Source organism: Chanodichthys erythropterus, chromosome 13 (genome assembly GCF_024489055.1).
Source record: "Chanodichthys erythropterus isolate Z2021 chromosome 13, ASM2448905v1, whole genome shotgun sequence".
Lineage (NCBI taxonomy): Eukaryota > Metazoa > Chordata > Actinopteri > Cypriniformes > Xenocyprididae > Chanodichthys > Chanodichthys erythropterus.
The window spans coordinates 39,301,910-39,326,636 of record NC_090233.1 but is presented as its reverse complement, the minus strand read 5'-3'; the positions used below and the strand labels follow the sequence as shown (position 1 = coordinate 39,326,636).

The 24,727-nt window shown below is 37.3% G+C and overlaps 2 protein-coding genes across 3 annotated transcripts in view; both read left to right on the top strand.

The window, feature by feature from the left end:
* Positions 1-3,650, top strand: part of LOC137034895 (neuronal tyrosine-phosphorylated phosphoinositide-3-kinase adapter 1) — a 40,524-nt gene extending 36,874 nt beyond the window's left edge. Inside the window, exons 6-7 of the mRNA XM_067408130.1 lie at positions 170-273; positions 3,285-3,650. Coding sequence (XP_067264231.1) covers positions 170-273; positions 3,285-3,650 — 470 coding nt within the window. The remainder of the gene's footprint in view (positions 1-169; positions 274-3,284) is intronic.
* A 6,051-nt stretch (positions 3,651-9,701) lies between these two features.
* Positions 9,702-24,727, top strand: atp1b2b (ATPase Na+/K+ transporting subunit beta 2b). Of its 2 annotated transcripts, XM_067407355.1 has the most exons (8): positions 9,702-9,815; positions 18,663-18,791; positions 19,206-19,310; positions 20,364-20,569; positions 21,014-21,073; positions 22,121-22,147; positions 22,491-22,586; positions 24,421-24,727. In XM_067407355.1, the coding sequence occupies exons 1-8, from the start codon at positions 9,725-9,727 to the stop codon at positions 24,586-24,588; spliced, it is 882 nt and encodes a 293-aa protein (XP_067263456.1). In that variant the 5' UTR covers positions 9,702-9,724; the 3' UTR covers positions 24,589-24,727. The 2 variants fall into 2 exon arrangements, with proteins under 2 accessions (XP_067263456.1, XP_067263455.1); XM_067407354.1 differs by lacking the exon at positions 22,121-22,147.

Genomic DNA, 24,727 nt, shown 5'->3' with positions numbered 1-24,727 from the left:
AACAAGGGACCAACACAATATTAGGAAGATGGTCATAATGTTATGCCTGATCAGTGTACATTTTAACAATATTAATTTTGCTTATAATAGGAATAGGAATTTTAGATTTCTTCTTTAGACTTAACCTTGCAAAACAACAGCTTGACTCTCTGTCAATGATCTTTTTTAGAGTTGGGTCGCCTTGGCAGGTCTTCCTCCACATCAGGAGTGAGACAAGCGGGAGTTGACGTTCAAAGGCAGAGCAGCCTACCGGCCAGAGAAGCACTCAACCAGGTAACACACGCCAGCACTATTAAAGCTGTCACTAACTCGACATAAACACACACTCAGAGAGTTATTATATACCTGCAGTGTTTCCTCAGCTCTGTTTAAACACACTCATCCGGGTAAAACTGTGATCACATTACGTTTTGAGTATGAATTTACTTTGGACCTACAGCCATTTCTTCTGCAGAACTCCAAAAAAGGTATTTTGAAGAATGTTTTAAATGGTTTTGTTCATACAATGAAAGTCAGTGGGGTCCAGAACAGCACTGGGCCCCATTGATTTCCATGGTAGGGACCAAAAACATTTCCCAGAAAGTCTTCTTTTGTGTTCCACAGAAGAAAGAAAGTCATACAGGTTTGGAATGACATGAAGGTGAGTAAACGATAACAGAATTTTAATTTAGGAGTGAACTATTCCTTTAACTAATGTTAGTTTATGTATCTTGAAATAATGTATTTGTATTATGTTGAAAATATGTAGAAATTAACATTAGCCAAGATAAAAGTTGGCATGAAACAGAAGTTGTGAGAAGAGATGTTGTTGCCAGGGGGAGGGGAAATGAATCTTTCGTGATCTTCTAAAAAATAAAGATGTGCACTGACAAATGCCTTAATATTCCATAAAAAGAGTTGTCAATTCCATAATATTCCATAAAAAGAGTTGTCAATTTTGATTTCATGGTGACTTAAATAAATGATGTAAAATAAGATAATTATTTAATGTAGCAAAAGTGTAAAGTACAGAAAGTTTTACCATATTTAACTCCACAGCTGTTCTCAAAAATTGAAAAACAAGCCTGCATATTCTGTCTGGGCCTGCTTATAGTACTGTGGATGCTGTTGCAATGACCTTTAATTCACCTTGTTCACCAGCCTGACACTCTGAGAAAACCCCAAGACAAGTATTAGCATATTGTGCTTTTCAGTTCAAAGTATTCAGGAAATGCTGTGAATTTGCACAGGCTTGTTCAGCCTCAGTCGGTGTAGATACTGCAGTAATTAATTAAATTCAGTTCAACTGGTTAACATGCGTAACTGTAATTGACACCAAGCTTGACAGTTACGGCAGGTGATCTGAAACTAATTTCATTCCGTTTTGTGCCCCTGTGGCTGCTGTTCCAGACAGTCATTAGGTAAATCGCAGAGCCCATTGAGTCACCAGCATCCCCACCCAAACATGTCTGTAGCTGCACTGCACTCCGCTACAGGGTCAATGAGTGCAGAGAAAAAGGGGGATGAATACAGAGCAGGAGCGAGGCAGAGAAATGCAGCAGAGGGAAAGACAGACAGAGAGAAAGGGGGAGAAAAATGCAGCATAGAATAGAAAAAAGAGGCGACAATGAAAGAGAGGGGACAGATGCAGCACGGGCAGAGAAAACAGGTGCAGCAGTAAGAAAGAGTGTTTTTTGTCAGTCAGTGGCAGGCAGACAAACAATCTGTGAATGATCAAACTCAAAACTAGTGCCGTTGCCGGCGTCTCTTTGCGTCGGCCGGTGACAGGCTTTGATTCTGCCTTCTGACTATCTCTGTCAGCAGTTTGTTAAAGAGACATTTTTGGAGTTTAGTTTGTTGAATGTGCGAAAAGTAGCAAGGAGAATCCATAGAGACTGCGCACATGCAAAGCAGCTCATGTTTTACGTGTTAACAGACAGGGATATTCCACTTCCTATAGTTCTAGCGGCATGTGGGTTGTATTATAGACAGACTGGTGCGAATCTGGCAACACATGCAGGAAAGAATCTTTCATTTTCAATCTTGTTGAACGTTAGCTGCTGTACAGAAGCCTCTGTTCTTTTCCCCTGGTGTGCTGTTGTCTCTTGGCAAAAGTTCACATGCTGACGCAGTCATAGTGTTTGTGTACACCACAGAGATTGACTCTGTGAGCTGATATGACCTTCCCTCTCAGAGCAGGGGGATGGGATGGATGCTGTGAGTTGGCGCTATGCCGCTATCTGGTGGCGTTCTTTGATATAGCATAAAGCACACACCCAGAGTGCAAAAAAAGGGGAAAATGTGAATAAAACTTGCCAGTAACTTTAAGTTAAATTGTAATAACTAGTCTCGACTAGCCTGACGTGAGTGATTCTGTAACTGCCATATCATAACCATTTTTTTTTTAAAGTACTATGTTTATTTTATTGTAAAATCATGTATTAAAAATATATATAATTTACAATACTTACATTTAATACAAAAATCACTTTCAATGCAATAAATATTTATGGCATGCTCTCAATTTATCCATCATTGGCAGGTGTTGAGCAGACGGTTATCGGACTCTCCTTACTGATTTAATTTTCCTTTTATGTTGGATGGAATGTCAGCAGTACTTGCACTATATATATATAATATATATAATTAAAAAATGGAAAATGTTGAAATATCTACTATAATAAAATAAAGTATTTTCAGTATATTAGTTGCTTGTGAAACAATTTATTCCATCTAAATATATGACTACATTTTAATCGCACTCACTGTTGTTATCATTAACTAAAAATAATTTTGGTTGAAATAAAGTTTCATATTGAAATAAAGCTGAAATATAATCAAATATAAATATCAGAGGAAAAACAAAAATAAGAAATTAAAAAAGTTTAAGTTGAGGTGCTAAAATTATTGAACTAAAACTGAAATAAAAATAAAGCTAAAAAGAATTTAAAAAAATTAAATAAAAAACAGTAAAATTACTCAATAAAATTAATTAATTAAAAAAAAATAAAAGCTCATTTAAAATATTAATAAATAATATAATAGTTTATAAATAATACTGAAATGGGACTGATCACCCTCAATGCACCTCTCACTTTCGGCAGCCAGATGGTGTAGTTATGGCTTCGACCAGCAGAGGCTGACTATACATGCTAACCAGCCAAACCTTTGTATCTTTATATCAAACAATCACATGATGAACCACCGTATTTTATCTACTCTGATCTATGCAAACTAAAGTCATTTCTTCCATTTTTCTCTCCCTTTCACCTCTCAACCATCTGTAGTTCCACTCTCTCTCGCAGGTTCAGTCTCAGGCTCCCTGCAGTCCGTCACTAAGCCGGCAGCAGCACTACCAGCACCAGCAGCAGATCCAGCTCCAGTTCCAGCAGCTGGCTCAGCTCGCCGCACAGGCCCAGGCTCCCATCAGCGCGGGCACAGCCGGCACCTCTGCAGCTCCGGCCCAGCGTGACGGCAAGCTCCTGGAGGTGATCGAGAGAAAGCGCTGCCTGTGTAAAGAGATTAAGGCTCATCGCCGGCCAGATAAAAGCTTATGTAAGCAGGACAGTATGCCTATTTTACCCAGCTGGAGGAGAACGCCAGAGCCCCGCAAGACTGGAACGCCGCCCTGCCAGAGGCCGCAGGCTGTGGTGTGGGACACGGCCATCTGACCAAGGTAGAGAGAGGAAAGGCTAGGAAATATGAAAGTCATGACTGATAGAGACAGAGTGAGCGGAAATCTTTTCTTTTCTTTTTTTTCTTTTTGGTGTGAAAAGACCAAATTGGAATTTCGGGGGGAAATGAGAGAAGAGGCCTTTGAGTGAAGAGATTAAAATAAAACTGGAAAAACAAAGTGAGACTGTTTTGCCAAGAGAGAATAGCATGATTTAGATTAAATCTCTCTGTAGAAGCAGGAGAAAAAATTTGTTCACAGAGTGTTTATGTGCCATATAAATGCAGCAGCCACACACACACTGGAGTCTGAACTCTCTCTGACCTGCTGCAAATATAACCTGTGCTGCTGAGTTTACAACCTTTTTGAAACACACTGGAAATCTTTGGAGCATCGTAACGTTCGTACTCTAAATATAATCAATTAGCGAGGAGAAGAGACATGCTTTTTCCTCCTAGGATCGAAGAAATGATCAAAACTTGATGCGTAAAGAATGAAGAGACACTGAAAGATCGTAGTGGGGCTTTTCTTCATATCATAAACTCTCTGTGACTTTGAGCTTGTGTGTTTTTACTGACCAGATTTACTCAGTTATGCTGCTGTTTCCTGGGCATCCACTAGACTGATGTTTTTTTACATTCCAGAGGAGTGTCAGAATGAGTGTGTGTGTGTGCGTGTGTGCGTGTGTCATGGTGAACTTTGTAATTGTATCTTTGCATTAGAGGCATGTGAGGTTGGATGTAGACCAGAGACGAGAGGAAATTCAGACACACAGAGAACAAAACTGCAAGGAATACAGGGAAACATCAATAAAATACAAAATTCGACATATGTATACACAGAAAAAGTCAAACTCTTGTTACACATTCAGACGTGATGATGGAAACCGTGATGAAGGGCTGTGTGGTCCTGTCATAGATTGTAGAAGAGATCCATTTTAAGTGTAATTACTGCCTATTGATTGAGTGCCAATTTGCTGAGTGCAGTGACACGTGTGTCTGTGTATCTGGGGAGTATAAGAAAAGATGTTCAGCAGAAGTTGTGTGACCTATGTAGCAATATTTGTTAAAGCAGGAAACTGATCATTTGGCCCAGTCCAATACAAAATCACAAAGATAACCAAGAACGCCTAGGTCAGATCCGCATTGCAAGAGCAAATCAGTTGTTGAAATTTACTTGATGAAAATAGCAACCAATAAGATCACAGGATGAGCTTCATTACAAAAACTATCACAGGAAAGACAGTGAGTATCGATGCACGGGCTGCGTTAACACAAGGTGTCATTGTATTCGCCTAAAAACTGTCGAACCACCATATTTATGCATCTGTTTACAATTAATCTGTATCTGAGCATATCTGAAGCTAACATCCAACTGTACTTTTCAGTCCTTTTGGCAGCATAGTCTCATATGTCAATCAACTGGGGTTGCCATAACGTTTAATAACATATAGTGACATATATAAAAGGTCCTTGTCAGTTTCATCTTAAGTACAGTAAGACTGAGCAATCCAGTCACCCTGAGAATAAAACAAACGGGGAAAAAAACTTTCCACACTGTCCGATGCTCATGTACACACGCATATACACACAAACGCACACACTCGCAGCGCCCTATTGGGAAAAATGAACATGCAAGGGCGCTCCTCAGACCGATGTTGGAACTTTCCGCACAAAACAAAGCGAACCACATGACATTAAGATAAAAACACACACACACACACACACAAGTGTTAAAATCTGTAAAATAAACATGTACAACTGTATTGATTATGTAGCAATTATTTCCACTTTCATACTTGTAATCAATAAATATATTGTAGCATATAATGTATAAAAGTACAAGGTGTTTAATTGTTTTATAAAGAAATTTAGTAGTTTTATCTGTGGCTACCTGTCTACACTGTACTGAATGGACCGCTGAAAGGCGAGCCCTCTCTACTAAAGGCACAGTCTCAGACACACACACACTCACACACACCAGTGTTTTTCCAGCTAGTGTCATGCAAGTCCCTTTAAGCAACTCTGATCGCATTCATACCCTCATGAACACACTCCACCTGGCTCGTTGGAATATCAGTTGGATATTTTTGAAGTACTTCTGCTGCTATATTGAATTTCTACTTTTGCTTACATATCCCTCACTGCTGTTATTTCATTTCTCTTGTTCATTCTTTTTGAGTGCTCTATAATTTTTTATTTTTTATTTTTTGGATGCAATGGAGTTTTGGGGAGTGGATCCTTTTGTAACTGTTGGCAATTGAATGTTTCTCAGTTGTTGTTGTGGTTGTATTTAAAAGTTGTTGTTATTTTTTGAATAGTTAACAGCACCAACCTGTACAGTTCTCACCCTGGCAACACTACTGTAAACGTGATGACAACATTTGCAGTGATGTCGCCAAGGGTTTGACACGTTGTCACCACGACACCGGGGTTTCACTACACCACCTGGGTGGCCATTTGAAATACAGTCTTTATCAAACAGTACGGAGGACCACAGTAGAGAAGGGCTGGTGCAATGCATGCTGGGAATTCTTGACGGATTCCCTTAAAGATTCAGTTCAAGGTTGGGCTGCGTCCCAGTCTATATAAATTGTGCCCAGTTTGTACTTCAGATATACTAAATAATCATCTAGTGGCAATTTATTAAGATGAAAAGGGTAACTTAAGTATTATTGGGTAAACTAGTTTACAGAAACTGTCGGCTTTGCGTGTCTACATAAACGGTGGCCATATTATGAGTGCCATAATATATTGGTATGGTAAGATACGGTGTACCTTGGAATCACTGTAGTGCTATATTTGCATTGATATCGTCATGAAATAAATTTTATATGATGAACATAACATCATGTGTGCGAGTAACAGTGTGTGTGTGTGCGAGAAAGAGAGAGAGAGAGAGAGAGGGAGTAAAAGAAACTGTTGCAACCGCATTTAATGTCTTCTTGTCCTGCAGACCACTCATGATATGACCAATTGGATATCTGCTGTCACAGTCTGATGTGGTAATGTTTTTATTCATTCATTCACTTTCTCTTCATCCTGACCTTCTAGGCTGGTTGTTTCAGAATCCAGTTTCAATGTGGGCAATTGTGCAAAAGCAAAACAAAAATAATGACTATTCAACAATTTCATCTCTTCCCTCAGTCTCCTATGCTGTTTACGTTGTATAGACAGTGCAGCACTTCTGTGTTCTACGTCAGAACGGTGACTCATTATTGGCCAGTATTACACAGTATCTGCTCACGTGAACAGCATCAGCCAATACTGAGTCAGCATTCTGATGTAGAACACAGAAGCACTGCACTACAACGTAAACAGCTTAGGAGACTGACAGGGAGAGATGAAATAAAGTCATTATTTTTGTTTTGTTTTTGCACACAATAAGTATTATCTTTGATTCATAGCATTAAGGTTGAACCACTGCAGTCACATCAACTGTTTTAATGATGTTTTTACTACTTTTCTGAATATGTTGCTTTCTATGGGGGATAAAAAACATAAAAAATATCTTAATTTGTGTTCTGAAGATAAACAAAGGTCTTACGGGTTTGGAACGACATGAGGGTGAGTAATTAATGACAGAAATTTCATTTTTTGGTGAACTAACCCTTTAATGGTTTGCTGTTCAAAGCATAATAAAGTAGCCAATATAGTTACTTAAAAGATTGCTTGGCCACTTTCCAGTACTTTTATTTCCCTGAATTTGGAAAATGGTACTGCTTAATTCTGCTCTGTAAAATTGGGATGCTTGTAGAACTGAAGAAAAGAAACCAAGAGTTTAAGTGTTTTTGAGTTATTCATATTTTAAATTAATATTTGATTATATATTATTATTTTGTTATAAGAAGTATAATTCATTCTTTTAAAATATTATCTTACTGAACATAATGTCATGTTGCGATTAATCTGCTATAATTTTAAAAATGTATTCTTGACATCAACACAAGGTTTTAAACATGATAAAATCAATGGCAATGTAAATAAAACTTGCAAGTCACCAAACAATGTGACCCTTGCTGAATTCCACCGCATACTAGTATACTATTACTACTTTTATAATATCTTATATCAGGAATAGTACTGGTAGTATGCGGTTCTGAATTCACCACATAGGTTAGTATTAAAGGTGCCCTAGAACTTTTTTTTAAAAGATGTAATATAAGTCTAAGGTGTCCCCTGAATGTGTCTGTGAAGTTTCAGCTCAAAATACCCCATAGATTTTTTTTTAATTCATTTTTTTAACTGCCTATTTTAAGGCATATTTAGAAACGAGCCGATTTCAGGTTGTGGCCCCTTTAAATCGCGCGGTCTCCGCCCCCTCCCGAGCTCTCGACTCTATCACAGCATAAACAAAGTTTACACAGCTAATATAACCCTCAAAATGGATCTTTACAAAGTGTTCGTCATGCATACTGAATGCATGCGTCGGATTGTGTGAGTATTGTATTTATCTGGGTGTTTACATTTGATATTGAATGAGTTTGAGGCTATGCTCTGTGGCTAACTGGCTAATGCTACACTGTTGGAGAGATTTATAAAGAATGAAGTTGTGTTTATGCATTATAAAGACTGCAAGTGTTTAAAAATGAAAATAACGACGGCTCTTGTCTCCGTGAATACAACAAGAAACGATGGTAACTTTAACCACATTTAACAGTACATTAGCAACATGCTAACGAAACATTTAGAAAGACAGTTTACAAATATCACTAAAAATATCATGTAATCATGGATCATGTCAGTTATTATTGCTCCATCTGCCATTTTTCGCTGTTTTCCTTGCTTGCTTACCTAGTCTGATTATTCAGCAGTGCACATCCAGACGTTCTGCCCTTGTGTAATACTAACTGCCCTTGTGTTATACCTCAATCATGGGCTGGCATTGTGCAAATATTGGGGGCGTATACCCCGACTGTTACGTAACAGTCGGTGTTATGTTGAGATTCGCCTGTTTTCCGGAGGTCTTTTAAACAAATGACATTAATATAAGAAGGAGGAAACAATGGAGATTGAAACTCACTGTATGTCTTTTCCATGTACTGAACTCTTGTTATTTAACTATGCCAGGGTAAATTCAATTTTTAATTCTAGGGCACCTTTAATGCCCCAGTGCGTGCTGGGAAGATGCCAAATAATATATATATATATATATTTAATGTAGCACTCCCTGAATTAAAAGAATGCATTAATCCAATTGTATCAATCTATAATGCCAATCTGATCTGTAATGCCAATTGACAGAGTAGTAGCCAATATTGTAATACAAATACTGCATCGTTACATTACTTGTTTTATTTAAATCATTTAAATCTTTGGTTATTTATTTTCTGTACCATTTCCTTGATCTAAGATTATGTTTTTACAGTGCATCTGAAAATCTGAGGCCACTGGGATTCTTTGCACAGAACAGTCCAGAACCGAAACACCAAACACATCCTGAGAGAGCTTTCCCTGGCTTCACCTGACACTTCCCATAGCAGGGCACGCAAGTGTCTCCATGGTAACGGCCTCACGAGATACTGACGGATGCCCCGACAAGTCTCTGCCATCACAGCCTTTACAGTTTGTAACTTTACTGAGGGGGTGGGGCTAACTGCACTGCTAATAGCGCTACTATTGGCCAAGAAGAGACTTGAGTTTTGCACAGGGAGGGGCTCTTTTTTTTGGGGGGGGGGGGGGGGGTGATTCTGACACTCCTGCGCTGAGCAGGCAGGCTTGTTCTACTGCAGTATCGGCATATTAGTGCTGCACTGCTCTCTCTCTCTCTCTCTCTCTCTCTCTCTGCGGAATGCGCACTGCACTGGTGAGTGTGCAGAACACCGGGTGTTACATAGGGAGCGAGATCTACTCTCACTCAGTTCTCGCTTGAGTGCTCAGGTTTCGGCAGAGTGCCTTGGGTATCGCTTTTACCCAGTTTTTCATTTAAAAACGCTTTCCATTGAGACCTAAAAGACCGTTTTAACCCTTTCTCTACAATATTCAAGGGCTGAATAGCTGTTTATTACTCTCAAAGAGAGTGTTAGCCTCGAGGCGTTGACTCTGTGAGTGCACATTTATTTCATCTAGGAAAATGGCAAAAGATGAAAAGAAGAGCGCGTGGAAAGAGTTCTTCTGGAACCCGAGGACGCGCGAGTTTTGCGGGAGGACCGCGAGCAGCTGGGGTAAGTCTTACAAGCATTGACAGGATTATACTCATGCACGTATTCTAATTAGTGCCACATAATTTTGCAATTATAATATGAACCTGAAGTGCAATCGTTCGTACAGTGAGCCTCACTCTGTCAGTGCTGAGAAGTTCACTGATCGCTGTCCGAGGTGCTGAAACTCCAGTTGCGTTGCCTGGCTGTAATGCGTCACTTGCGTTCCCTCTCTTCGCGTTTATGCAGCTGTAAAACGTAATACGTTGGCCTTAGTATGTGTTTATCTTTGTCAAATTAACTAAATTGATATCTACAGATAGATTAAAGTTACTGTACTTAATGATTAGCCTATTGTCTTATTCTGGATAAAAGCGTTGAATGCGCGGTATCAGACAGTGAACAGCGCGGAAAAATGTGACGCGTCGAGTCACTGCAAAACTCCAAAATGCGCTTCAGGCAAAACGTTTTGCACACATCAGTATTTCCTCAACTACATTCTGTGAAGAACAGTCATTTAAAAAGCAAAAGGATGTTAAAATTCTGCAGTAACAATGTGTTAAATAGGCTACCTTACTATATGTTTATAGAAGTACAAAGTATGAATTATTATATCATTTTTGTGAACGATTACATTTAAAGAGGCAGTACAAATATAGTGAAATGCTGTATAAGTGATGTTTTTGTTAAAAGTATGAATCACTTTAATTTATTTCCTTCTCAAATATTCCTAATCATATAATAAACGTTAGTTTCTTTCTTGGTATCAGTTATGTAGATTGGAGGGCTTTATGATGTTATTATGTTAATTGCATTATTTAACTGTCATGTGTGTTAGCCTGTGCTACCCTGACAGTTGCTATGGAGGCCAACTTTAAGCCCCAGTGTGCAACCTGTATCATTTAGTGTACATTTTATCATGACAAACTGATTTTAATATTTAAAATAGGTTGGTATATAAACTTAATATAATTTAATTTAGGAACTGTAAAATATATAGTCAACAAATGGCCACCCTTCATTTTTTTGTTTGTTTTTTTGTTTGTTTTTTACATACAGTTTCACAATGTTTCACAAATTTACATTCTGCCATTTAGTTTAAACCTGTTTAAACTTTCCAAACATATTCAAACTACTAAATACAATAGCCATAAAACACCTTTAGCCCATTGCATATTGCTGCAAATTGTCTTTTGCAGTGACATTGAGATGATTAAATCTAGCCAAGGGCCATTTTGAGTGTGTGTGTGTGTGTGTATGTGTGTGTGTGTGTGTGTGTGTGTGTGTGTAGGGGGAGGGGGGGTAGTGAATTAGTGTAAGATGTAATCCTTTACTAATAGGCTCATTGGTTGCCTTGGTGAGGCTATCATGTAGAGACGCGGCCTATTCAAGGGCCGTAGATTAATTCTGGAACTGTATGTATCTTTTAATCAGGGAGTGATGGCATTAAAGCTATCAGCACTCTCTGCCCGTCGGGCATCTATAACTCAGCTGTCAATGCTATGGGATACTGTGTGTGTGTGTGTGTGTGTGTGTGTGTGTGTGTGTGTTTGTGTGAGTGTGCGTGTGAGTGTGCGTGAATATGCTTGAGTTAGAGAAATGCTAGATCACTGCCCTCAAGACTGTATGCCAGCACATTTTGCTCTAGGGAGCTCAGTGTGTGGCAGCTCAGTGAGTGTGTGTGTGTGATGCTCTGAGGACTAGCTGCCTAGTTAAGCCAGTGTGCTCTCTAAGACTCCTTAATTAGTCTATTTTTGTCTGTGCCCAAACCAGAGTGAACCTGGGTATGCTTAGATTCTTTAACAAAGTACATCCTCATTACTGAAGCTTAATAGTGACCTATGGAGGATGGTGAAAGCTGTAGCTACATTCATACAGCTGTGTCTTCTATTGAAACATATCCAGGGTTGCTGTCAGGACCCATGGGGCACAGAGGGGTCAATACATCCGATAAAAGCACTTGACCTTACAGCCCCCTGGAGGGTCATATAGAGCCTGTGTTCCATCTTGTTGTTAAACATCACTCTTGCAAAGGCTGTAAGTGAATATCTAAACCACTCCTGAGAATTACAGCAAATAATGCAGCAACCCATATCAGAAGATCTTAATACCACGTTCAAAGAAGCATAAGGGGCCGTTCACATATCATGTCTAAAACCTGCAGAAAGCACGGCCATGCCGCTTTCTCCTCCTTTCAAAGTATTTGCGCTCCCGTGGCGTCCGTCATTCACATGCAACCATGAACTGTGCTCTCCATGATGACAAAGAAGTATCAGCAACAGATAAATTGATTTCTAGCCCTTGCGTTGGCTTTACTGCTAGATTATATTTAAATATAAAAAGAATAAAAACTCGCCTCAGCTGTTCGGTTGAGCTTTCGATGTTGTTACAGAAAGGCCAAAGCTGATCGGTTGGTTCTTGTCACATGATCTGTGGTGCGCTTGCGGCATTCTGAAAAGTTGAGATTTTTTTCATTTTGCTGCGCCTGGAAAAAACAAACGTGTCGCACCGCCTGCAAATCATAACCGCTTCGCTTCTATTATAAGCGGCGCTTAAAGGATTAGTTCACTTTTAAATAAACTTTTCCTGATAATTTACTCACCCCCATGTCATCCAAGATGTCCATGTCTTTCTTTCTTCAGTCGAAAAGAAATTAAAGTTTTTGATGAAAACACTCCAGGATTTTTCTCCTTATAGTGGACCTGAATGGGCACCAAACGATTGAAGGTCAAAATTAGTTTTACTGCAGCTTCAAATTGTTCTACATGATCCCAGATGAGAAATAAGGGTCTTATCTAGTGAAACCATCGCTCATTTTCTGAAAAAAATTGAAAATTATATAAGTTAAATGCTCATCTTGAACTAGCTCTCTTCTTCTTCTCCTCTATTTGAATTCCGGCAGTGTAGAAACTGCTAAGTGTATTACTGCCCTCCACAGGTCAAAGTTTGAACTAAATTGTTATATACTATTGAACTAGCATATTGCATATAAAATTAGTTCAAACTTTGACCTGAGGAGGGCAGTAATACACTTATCAGGGTCTACACTGCTGGAACTCTAATAGAGAAGAAGAAGAAGAGAGCTAGTTCAAGATGAGCATTTAACTTATATAATTTTCAATTTTTTTCAGAAAATGAGCGATGGTTTCACTAGATAAGACCCTTATTTCTCATCTGGGATCATGTAGAACAATTTGAAGCTGCAGTGAAACTAATTTTGACCTTCAATCGTTTGGTGCCCATTCAAGTCCACTATAAGGAGAAAAATCCTGGAGTGTTTTCATCAAAAACTTTAATTTCTTTTCGACTGAAGAAAGAAAGACATGGACATCTTGGATGACATGGGGGTGAGTAAATTATCAGGAAAAGTTTATTTAAAAGGGAACTATTTCTTTAAGTTCTGGAGGCATTATCCAGTCCTTCCGGGATTTAACGGGACTTTTTTTCTGATTTTTGTGGCCTAAAATGACTGAATTTGTGACGGCTTTTCTCAAAATTGTGGCAATATTTACAGCATGGGTTCATGGGTTTACAGAGATCATTGTCCCCAGTGGTGAACCACTGAAATTTCGAAATGTTTCAAAACACTTATGACATAACAGCAGTTTACTGTTTACCGTTTACTGAAATCACATGACTTTGGCAGTTTGATACACGCTCCAAACCACTGATTCGAAACAAAAGATACGTAAAGCTTCAACGCTTCATCGAGCAGTCACTAGAAATTGTTGAATAAAGTCATTATTTTGTTTTTTTTTTGGCACACACTGAGCCATCCGATTTTATCAAAAATATCTCAATTTGTGTTCTGAAGATGAACGAAGGTCTTACGGGTTTGGAACGACATGAGAGTGAGTAATTAATGACAGCATTTTCATTTTTTGGGTGAACAAACCCTTTAAGTTCTAAGGTGGCACCAGCCCCTGATTTGGCAGTGCTGTGAGGGCTGACAGAAAAGCACTAAGCCTTAGTTGAGATGCAGATAATACTAACTTTTATTTTATTATTAATAAATATTAAAAATATATACTAGGGTGCTGTGGAAATGGGTAATAAGCCAATAAGTGCTCCTCTGCAGCATCTACTACAGTGGTAATTTATTGTCTTTTTATTTCTAAATAAGGGTTTGCTTTCCTTGTGAGACCTTTAGTTTCACAAACTATGAAGGATGAACAAATAATGTTTTGGATGTCACATTAAAAATAACATTCAAATTGGGCAATATTTAAAGCTTTGAAGTGCTGGGAAAAGTTGTGTGAAGCACGTAAAAGCACTCGAAAACATTAGTCCCAAACTTTTTCGAGTGGAGTACCCCCTGAGTGTTTAGACTATTTCTGCCACAAATTATCTTTGTTAGTGTTAGTGTTAGTGTTAATGGCACAATGTTTATCATGGTTTCCAGATTATCAGATCAAACAGTGCCGACGTGGAAACTGTTTGATCTGATATCTGTGGTTTAACAGAGAATTCTATGGTAACCTAAATGCTTCTCACAAGATTTCACAGGGATGTTATTAATTCCGCGGTAAATTCAAGTGCTTTCATCACAGCGCTGTGTAGAAATATTGTTGTGGGATCGAGATCGGCCCGCTGCTCTGAACTCCTGTCGCGTTGTCTATTATTGGTCCGAGCTGCGCTGCTCAAGCGATTTGATTAAAACATCACGGGACGTGTCTAAGCAAAATCTGTGGAAAATCTGCGACAATTAAGAAAAAGTGCAAGCTCCTCCGCATATTGCAGAGTTTGCTTGATTTTGCGATAAATTCAGCGATCGCAGAATCGCGACATCCTGGAGGGACTAATAATTATAGTAGCCTAGTAGCCTACTGATATTCTAGCTCAGGGATTCCAAAACTTTTTTCATCAGCCAAATCCCTTTGACATAAAAACTTGACTATAAAAAATAATTTAACAATACATTTGCATGAGCAATGTTGGTTAACGGTCACAATAAATGCAAGTGAAACAAAATCATCTTTTTAAATAGGCCTAAGTATTTAATTTTGACTTTTTATTTTTAAAATGATTTGTTTTAAAATTATTGAATTTTTTTTTTTCATTTTTATGTTTTAAATATGATTAGCTTTTCAGACGATATACTGTATTTTAAGATCTTCTTGTTGAATTTAGTCACAGAATTCTTGTTCAAATGAATATTATCCAGCTTATTATACAGCTGCACACATCATAGATAAATACATAGAGATGATGATGTAATTTTACCCTCTTATTATCCTTAATATTACACTACAAAAATGTCTACTAGAATGACAGTGTAACAAAATTATAGTAATATTAATATGAATTCTTCTGAAAGTAGCGCCATTTTCAGTTCAGTTTTTGAGCAAGTACAGTACAGCATATGGACGACTGAATGTTCAAATCAAGTATTCCAGAGAGCTATGTAATAAAAAGCTATCTGCTATAGTTACTCCATGAGGAGCTTTATTTACCTGATTTAATCCTTATCTTTGTTGGCGTAACCTAATCTATTTAGGTTGATTCCGTGATGTTAAATAATGAATAAAATCATTTAATTTACTTACCATGTGAAGCACATTATAAGTAAAAAAAAGAAAAAGAAAAAATCAGTATAGTTACTATCTCTATATTTATTTGCATAAGTTCTTGCTGCCAAAACAGGAAATTGATATTCAGAAATAACAGTGGACGGACTGCTCCCTTTGTCTGTATCACAGCTGTGTGTTCCTCTGAAGCTCTGTTTGATAGTATGGTGGCATAGTAGGTTTGATGGACTTTAGAATTGATGAATCAGAAAGGATAGATCTAAAGAGATTGTTTGTATGTTTCTTCTCTGTATTAATGATCACGAACATGCGAATAGCAGATCACAGCGGCACATTTTGTTCCTGTCTTTCAGGTTGCGTTCAAATTAGAGGGTTGAAAGAGGGAGGGTGACTTTCATCATGATGAGAGACAGATAAAGAAACAGAAGAGCACCGATAGTGTATCACTCTCACTTGGTGCAGAATTCGCCACACACACACACTTACACAGATCGTGAGGAGAGCCAGCACAGCTAATGAGGATGTACCAAATTTGAACCCCTTAACCAAGTTCAGCAAGTAATGTCTGATAATGCAGGTACTTGGAGTCCTGAGAGAGATGGTGGTTATTTTGAGGCTCTCCTGCTATTAGATTAAGTAATGTTTAATGGTTTGATCATTTGGGCTTTGTTAGTTTTCCTGCATCTTATCTTTGCTCGCTTTTTCTCTTACGCATCCATTGCATTCTTTTTCACTCTCTCCAGGTATATTAACACACACTCCTGTGTAATCCTAGCCTGTAGAGTAACCTCACATTGCACTGCTGTTATTGATCAGTGAAAGCCTGTCTGTGCGGGGAGCTCCTGGATGCAGCAGAACAGGGGGCATAGATCCGGTATCCCTCCTCCCTCGGCCCGGGGCAACCTGATCGACTGTCCCCAGGGGCCTCGCTGTGTGAAGCTCAGGTGTCCTGTAGCTTAATGAGCTCTCCTCAGGCGTACACACTCCTGCTAGCCACCATACTGAAGCACATATATGTGTACAAACATATTCCTCTATCCCTCATATCCCCTCTATGGAATGATAGAGCTTGATCTGTTCAAAATAGCAACCATAAATTATTTAGTGTTGATGAATATGTTTTGAAGTACATTCATATTACAGAGGCAAATTAATGAATTATGAAATATTCAGGTAATTATCAATTATTTGAAATTATTCATTCATTTAAATGAATAATTAATTAAATTAAAATATAATAATAATAATAATAATAATAAATTATAATAAAAATAATGATAAATAATATAATTATATAATAATAATAAAAAGTAATTACTTAAATAAATATTTTGAGCATAATTCTTCTGATATGTAATATAAATGATATGTGTTGACTTTTTTTTTTTTTTAAAGAAAATTAGTACTTTTATTTAGCAGGGATGCATTAAAGGCATTTATAATGTTACAAACCATTTCTATTTCAAATAAATTCTGTTCTTTTGAACATTCTATTAATCAAAGATGTATCAGAGTTTCCACAAAAATGTTCAGCAGCGCAACTGATGTTTTTCGAGCGCCAAATCAGCATATTATTTTACAAATTAATTAATTCCTGTGATGTCAAAGCTGAATTTTCAGCAGCCATTACCCCAGTCTTCAGTGTCACATGATCCTTCAGAAATCATTCTAAATGAAAATAGAAAATCATTATTTTAAGTTGTAATAATATTTCACAATAATATATTTTGATTGTCTTAGTGAGCAGAAAATACTTTTTTCAAAAACCTTTAAAAAATCCAACCCTAAACATTTGAACGGTAGTGTATATAATTATTATTATAATACAGTTTATTCCCTGAAAATCCCCCTTGTGATTTAATCTGCCCTCTTCTCCTCCTCCTGTCACCATCCCTCCCCTTTTCACCCCTCTTAATACCCACATCTGCCCTGCAGTAATTCAATTTTGTCAAAGACTAGGCATTGACCAGAAAGGATTACCAGACTTCCTCTAAGGGACATTTGTGTGTAAAAGTATGAATATGTGTAAGACAGAGCTGCAGTGAATGTGTATGTATGCACTGAATATAAATATATGAATGAGCAGAGGAGATTGGGGTGCTCTGGTGAGAAGTTAAGAGGATTAGGCCTGCCTTGTTTCTTTACTCAGTTACATCAGCAGAATGAGAGAGACGAAGCAAGACAGAGTGCAAAATATATGGTGTTATGGTCCTAGTATTCTGCATATCTTTTTACAAACACTCTGATCAAATATGTTTTTATTAAAGAGTGTTAAATTGGAGAAGTTACAAGTTGTGCAATAAAATTTCATTGAGTCATTGGGTCAAGATAAACAAAATTTATAGCTGTTAGGTTTGTTTTGTTTAGTGTGATTTGATTCAGTTCTGTTCTGTCTCCCGGTCATTATTTGATCTGATTTCCTAGTTTGTGACCTATAGGTTACCCATTAATTCATCATTCTGTTCAGCTGGTCTTGATTAGTTCCTTTTGTTGTACTTAAACCATATATTTCATTCATTCTGCATGTTAAACCACTCCATGACAAATAGCTCTGATTTAATTTCTGTTGTTTATTTATTTGCAAAACATACTTTGCGAACTACTCCTAGACTGCTGGCTCGATCTGAAAAATTCATTGAAGTCCCTCTGTCAATATATCTTAATTAACATTTATCACTCATTAATATTAATCAATTTAAGGACATGTGACAAATTTGGAGGGACTTGGCCACTTGGTGGCACAATCACAGTGAAAAAACATAAAAACGGCTTTCGCTATACAGGCATGTAGTCAAACCTACTTGTCTAAGGTTCCATCAATAAGGACAGTCAGATATAAAATATGGCCACCATCAGCCAATCAGTATTGGTTAAAATGGTTAAAATTATCCACTCAAAACTAATATAGGCTACTGTACACATATAAAACGTGAGTATGTGGAGCAGTGTAAAATTTGCTTATGATGCTCGGTTAGTAGGTGGCATCAAAAAGGCCTTATCCATAGGCTTTTTTAAATTTATGGGGCATTGCCATTGTCATTGTGCTATCTGTCTGTCAAAAATGATTCATGTTGTGCAAAATGTGGGTTTGTAGTGCTTAAACTCCAATAATTACTGCATGCAGCTGTGTTTATTAGTCGATGGAAATGAATAGGCATATTTATTAGTAGTAGTAGTAGTAGTAATTATTATTAATAATTAATAATATTCATATTATTCTCCTAGAATTCCTGTAAAATGCTAAGTTTCACCAGTGTTCCAGTGACATGGTGAATTTCCAAGAGCTTGAGTGCAGTATGTGTTTGTTTATAGAGTTTGTATTTGAATGTGTGTGTCTTTTTAGGTCTGATCCTGTTATTTTATCTGGCATTCTACATTTTCCTGGCTGGATTATTTGCTCTCACCATGTACGTAATGCTGCAGACACTCGATGACCACAGACCAACATACCAAGATAGACTTTCAACTCCAGGTGATACAAGCAGACCATTCACAAGTAAAATAAATGCAAACCTGTGGTGAACGTGATTTAGGTCACTGTGATTTTGCCAAGTAAGGCATGTTCCTGGATAAACAGAATTTGTGGATCCTGCATAACATTCCTGTCTGAAAATTTAGTCCTAACCCTACCCATAACTTATCCTTGAAATCAGATGGTGAATAACACAGATGTAGAAGCACCTAACCCTGGTTGTAAGCCTAGACTTGATATAAACTGTAAACGTGTCCCTTAAATCTGATTGGTTGATTAAAATGTTGTTCCAGGATCAACAAAGATGTTTATCCAGGAACATGTTGTACTTGGTAAAATCACTGTGACCCAAAAATACACACACTTACAGACTGTATCTTGCCTTTCCCTTATTGGTTTTCTGTTATTTTGTAGGGATGATGATCAGACCTAAAGGAGACCAGTTGGAGATCGCTTACACTGTGGAGTTCACAGAGACCTGGGAAAGATATGTCCAGGCCCTCAATAACTTCCTCTCACGTGAGTACCAGGAGGTTTTCGAACAACCACATACAGTACAGTCCAAAAGTTTGGAACCACTAAGATTTTTAATGTTTTTAAACAAAGCTCACCAAGGCTACATTTATTTAATTAAAAATACAGTAAAAACAGTAATATTGTGAAATATTATTACAATTTAAAATAACTGTTTTCTATTTGAATATATTTCACAAAGTAATTTATTCCTGTGATGCAAAGCTGAATTTTCAGCATCATTACTCCAGTCTTCAGTATCACATGATCCTTCAGAAATCATTCTGATATGCTGATCTGCTGCTCAAAAAACATTTAATGTGTACAATTGTACAAAATATTTGTGTACAATATTTTTTTTCAGGATTATTTTATGAATTGAAAGTTCAAAAGAAATCTAATCTTTTGTAACATTATAAATGTCTTTACTGCCACTTTTGATTGATTTAATGCATCCTTGCTGAATAAAAGTATTCATTTCTTTCATTTCTTTTCAAAAAAATAAAAATAAAAAAAAATTCTTACTGACCCCAAACTTTTGAACGGTAGTGTATAATGCTACAGAAGCTTTGTATTTCAGATAAATGCTGTTCTTTTGAACTTTTTTATTCATCAAGGAATCCTGAAAAAAAAGTACACAACTGTTTTCAACATTGAAAATAATCATAAATGTTTCTTGAGCAGCAGATCAGCATATTAGAATGATTTCTGAAGGATCATGTGACACTGAAGACTGGAGTAATGATGCTGAAAATTCAGCTTTGCATCACAGGAATAAATTACTTTGTCAAATATATTTAAATAGTACACAGTTATTTTAAATTGTAATAATATTTCACAATATTACTGTTTTTTACTGTATTTTTAATTAAATAAATGTAGCCTTGGTGAGCAGACGAAACTTCTTTTAAAAACATTAAAAATCTTAGTGGTTCCAAACTTTTGGACTGTACTGTATGTATTACAGAGAAACTGCTACAATTATTTTACTATTGAAATTATGCATGCCATTTAGCAAGAAGTTCACAGAAGGTCATGACTGTTGCTTCTTCTATGCAGCCTACAATGACTCAGTCCAGGCCCAGAAGAATTACGAGTGTAAACCGGATCGGTACTTCATCCAGGAGGACAGTGGCAGTTTGAAAAACTTCCCCAAGCGTTCCTGCCAGTTCAACCGCACCATATTGGAGGATTGCTCTGGGCTCACAGATCGTTATTATGGTTACAACGAGGGCAAGCCCTGCGTCATCATCAAGCTCAACCGTGTAAGACGTGAAATAGAATTGAGTGAAATGTTTGTGTCAGAAACATTTACAATAATATCTAAAAAGTTACAGTTTATAATGCAAAAATGCTGTACTTCTCAATCCTTCAATTGGCAAATCAGAGTCAAGTATTCCTGCGAACTCTCCCACCAAACCCTGACAGAATGTTTTGACACATCTAATTGAATATATTTTATATTACAAACAGTAATCAAAATAAATGTCTGATTTGATTTTAGGGCATTGAGTGAGGTTTTTCCAGTTGTTATTATTGAAGAGTGAGTGATGGCTTTGACCTGAAACCACAGAATTAAAGAGAGCGGCCTGACTGTTTATAATAGTTGTTTTAGCTTTTTAATGAGACCCAATTTGACCTTTCTTTTTGTTCATATCTTTCTTTTTCTCTCTAATTTCAATCTTTCTGTCTTTATTCCTCTTTTGCAGGTGATAGGTCTGTTGCCTACTAAGGACGGGCAGCCTCCTTATGTCACTTGTGGTGCTAAGGTAAGAGCGCTCTGTTTCAGTCTCCCACTCTCTTCTTATCCTTCAGTCTTTAGAAAGGGATTGATTTCAGATTAAAGTTACATGAGCCATTCAACAAGGCCAACAGATTAAATTAGCTAGTAAGTAGAACTGTGGCCAGTTTCAGAGAAAAGCTGTCATGACAGACTATGTGCTGCTGATTCACATGCAAATAAACAAGAAACAAACAAACAGAAATGAGATCAAGTTAAGTAAGCTTGGTGTTTCCCATTCATTTTAAATCTGAATGCATTCAGCACTCATTCATTCATGCAAAATTCAGTCTGTTTTTGAATTCCATGAGACTGAGAGGTGGGCGTGTTTAAGCCATTACCTCATTTGCATAATTCATTAATCAGGCGACTGGTCACTGTTATAGTTTATTAGTTTCAAATATTTAGCTGTATTTAATTCATTTAAAATATTTCTTTTTAAGTTTTAGCTTTCCATTTAATATTTATATTTGATTTAATTTCAGTTTTATTTGAATGAATGAAATAGTTTAGAGATAGTTTTAGTTAACAGCACTGTTGCATGTTTGCATTCACATACTGTAGGTTGTTATTACCCCGCTGTACTGCCACACATTATCAGGCAGCAAACTTTGATCTGTATTGCATTTGAGTGGAAGTTTTTCATGCTCTTTCCCGGAGCTTTCTCAATCGTGTGTGTCATTGGGATCAAGTATGTTTGTGTGGGTTCAGGCTGGATATCGACTGGTGGTTTAATCTGATGGTGCCATTCAGGCTCATGCAGATATGTTCCTCAATCTTCCTCAGTCTTCAAACTGCAAATCACTTATTCATTAAAAAATAAATAAAAATCAGACATTTTTCCTCTCAAAATATCTTGCCCTTTCTCATAATTCATCCTCCTGTGTTCTGCATTGTTGTCATTTAATTGTTGTTTTCAGTGTTTGTTCAATGTGTGTTGTTTTACACCATTGCTTATCATCTTCGTTTATGCTTCATGTGGATGATTTGTTTTTGTTTTTCTGTCTCATCTGTTCTCCCCCTCCATTCTTGTCAGAAATACAAAGTTGGGAAAGACGAGTGGGTAAGAATAAAAGACAGAATAAAGAATAATCATTTTAACAGAGTATTTTACTAGCTGTATTTTACAGCTTTGATATTCTGCAATGAGAGAAAAATTGGAAGCCAAAGCCATCAAACTGACCAATCTTTATATAAGTTTTTTTTTTGCAGCAAAAAAATAAAATGATTATTCATATAGTCAGATCATATGCTAGATAATTCCAGCATAAGATCATCTTAAGGGGCAATTAGTTTTTCTGTTCATTTGTTTAATACAGTAATAGCAGTTTTGGTGTTAGAAGAGCTTGATACCCTCAGATCAAATGCTGAGCTGAGATGAACTCAATGTCTCCCTCCCTCTGTAGGCGGATGACTCAGATAAACTTGGTGAACTGGCGTACTTTCCCCCCAATGGCACCTTCAACCTTATGTACTACCCTTACTATGGCAAGAAAGCCCAGGTACAACACACACACACACACACCTGAGAGAGAATACACCTGTAAGCACATATACAGACACACATCTTACATATGTAAATAAATGTTGGCATGAAATTAAATATTGCATATGTTTCATTATTATTAGGGGTTCAAGCATGTAGCTTGATAAATCAAAGACATGAAAACCACTACATCTGTGGCCTATTGCATGAAACTAGTTGAACAAACTCTGATTTTCAGAGTAGGTTTGGAGTTGACAAATCCAGATAAATCCAACCTGGTTTAGATCAGGATCAACTGTTGCACAACGCTCGGTATAAACTTTCTCTGTCAACTCAGGTTTAATCCAGAGTTTGCAAAGCGTGTGCACCTGAAAGTGTGACACGTGCGGCAAACAGCCAATCACACGGAACATGGAGAACGTCAGTTTGATTCACTTCTCGCGAGAGAGCCGCGCAATTCATGTCTCTTCTGAAGATTAAGAGATCGTTATGAAAAATATGAAATTAAATGCATTTACAAAGCAGGAATAAATACTGCTGCAGTGAAAGTTTGAGAGGGCAGCTGAAAGAAAATATCTGATTATATCAATGCATGTGAATCAAACAAATAGACCGAATAGTTAATATAGTTTCACAAAGAGCTCAAAAGAATACATGTAAGCTTAATCTGTTTAAAAGCTTTATATATTATGCATTTATTATATTTATTTTAATTTAAAAGCAAAGTTTAATATTGTCAGTTAATATAATAGGCCTAATTATATGAATATGTCACGAATTATCCATCATTTTAATTTATTTAATATAAATATGATGATTAATTAACAGCAAATGTTGAGCAATTTTGTCTCTAAAATGTTTTCACTATAAACTGCTTTCATTTGGAGCGAGAGATACAGGGGGAGTGGCTTTATTGCATCAGTCACTTTACTCACAGCTGATTGGTCCAGTTTAGGTTTGTGATTTCTAATACAGAACAAAACCTGCTCCGGAGCAGGTTAGCCGTGTAGCGTAAGTTATACCATAGCAATGAAACCTGCTAAAAACCGATCCACCTTCATGAGCCCGAAAAAACAGTTTTCTCAAACTACACTTGAACTTACTTGGGTAGCAATTGTAACCGGCTTTGTGCAACAGGCCACTATGCAACAGTTAGTCGGATTGACTTGAAAATTGGCATGCATTGCATGCACAAGTTGCCATGATGGTAAAGTGATTGTCCACTTGGTGGCGCAATAACAGGGAAAAAAAAGGTGCCTTGAATATCTATAAGGACCTTCGTGTCTCTCAAAAAACATGCCTCCCATTGGCATATGAAATTTTAAAAACCCGTTAGACCAGGTTAACGGAGGCCGATCAAAACAAAACTTGGTGGGCCTGTTTAACTCGAGACTCTAGTGGCCTGTGTGAAGTATGAAAGAAATCAGCCACCGGGTGGCATTACGTATCACACATATTCCCTTTTTTACAATCAAGAGATCACATTCAGATCTGCAAACTACAAACTGTTTTACTCGAATGTGCATGACAATATGGAAGAAAAGAGATTCACAATTTCCATTTCATGCAATCAGTTGTGCTGTTATGGTATTCATCTGCTACTGACACCTAGTGATGTGGATGTAGCATCACATGAAGAAAAGCAGAGGAAAAGTTGTCAGTTACCAATGTACAGTCACAAAACTGCTAAGGTGTCCGATAAAAGGAGGCAACTGAGATAAAGCGAGTCATATCCCGTTGGTCATGTGATCTTAACATGTTGGCTCACATGAGGAAATGTAAAATAATACAGCTTTTTTACGTGTCACCTTTACTAAAAACAGCCATATCTCACTCTTCTTCTGCTGCAGGTAAACTACTCTCAGCCTCTAGTGGCAATTAAGTTCCTCAACATCACCATGAACGAGGAAGTAAACGTGGAGTGCAAAATCAACTCTAATGCAATTCCCGAGGGCACTGATCGAGACAAGTTTGCTGGACGCGTTTCCTTCAAACTGAGGATCAACTCCAGAGATTAAATAGATGAAAGTGTGTTCCTCTATTTTACACATACGCACACACACAGACACACACACATATACACACGCACACACAACAGTGTACAAGTGTACAGTTATTCACCTAGAGCAAAGCTAGAGACATAAGCCAGAAACAGTA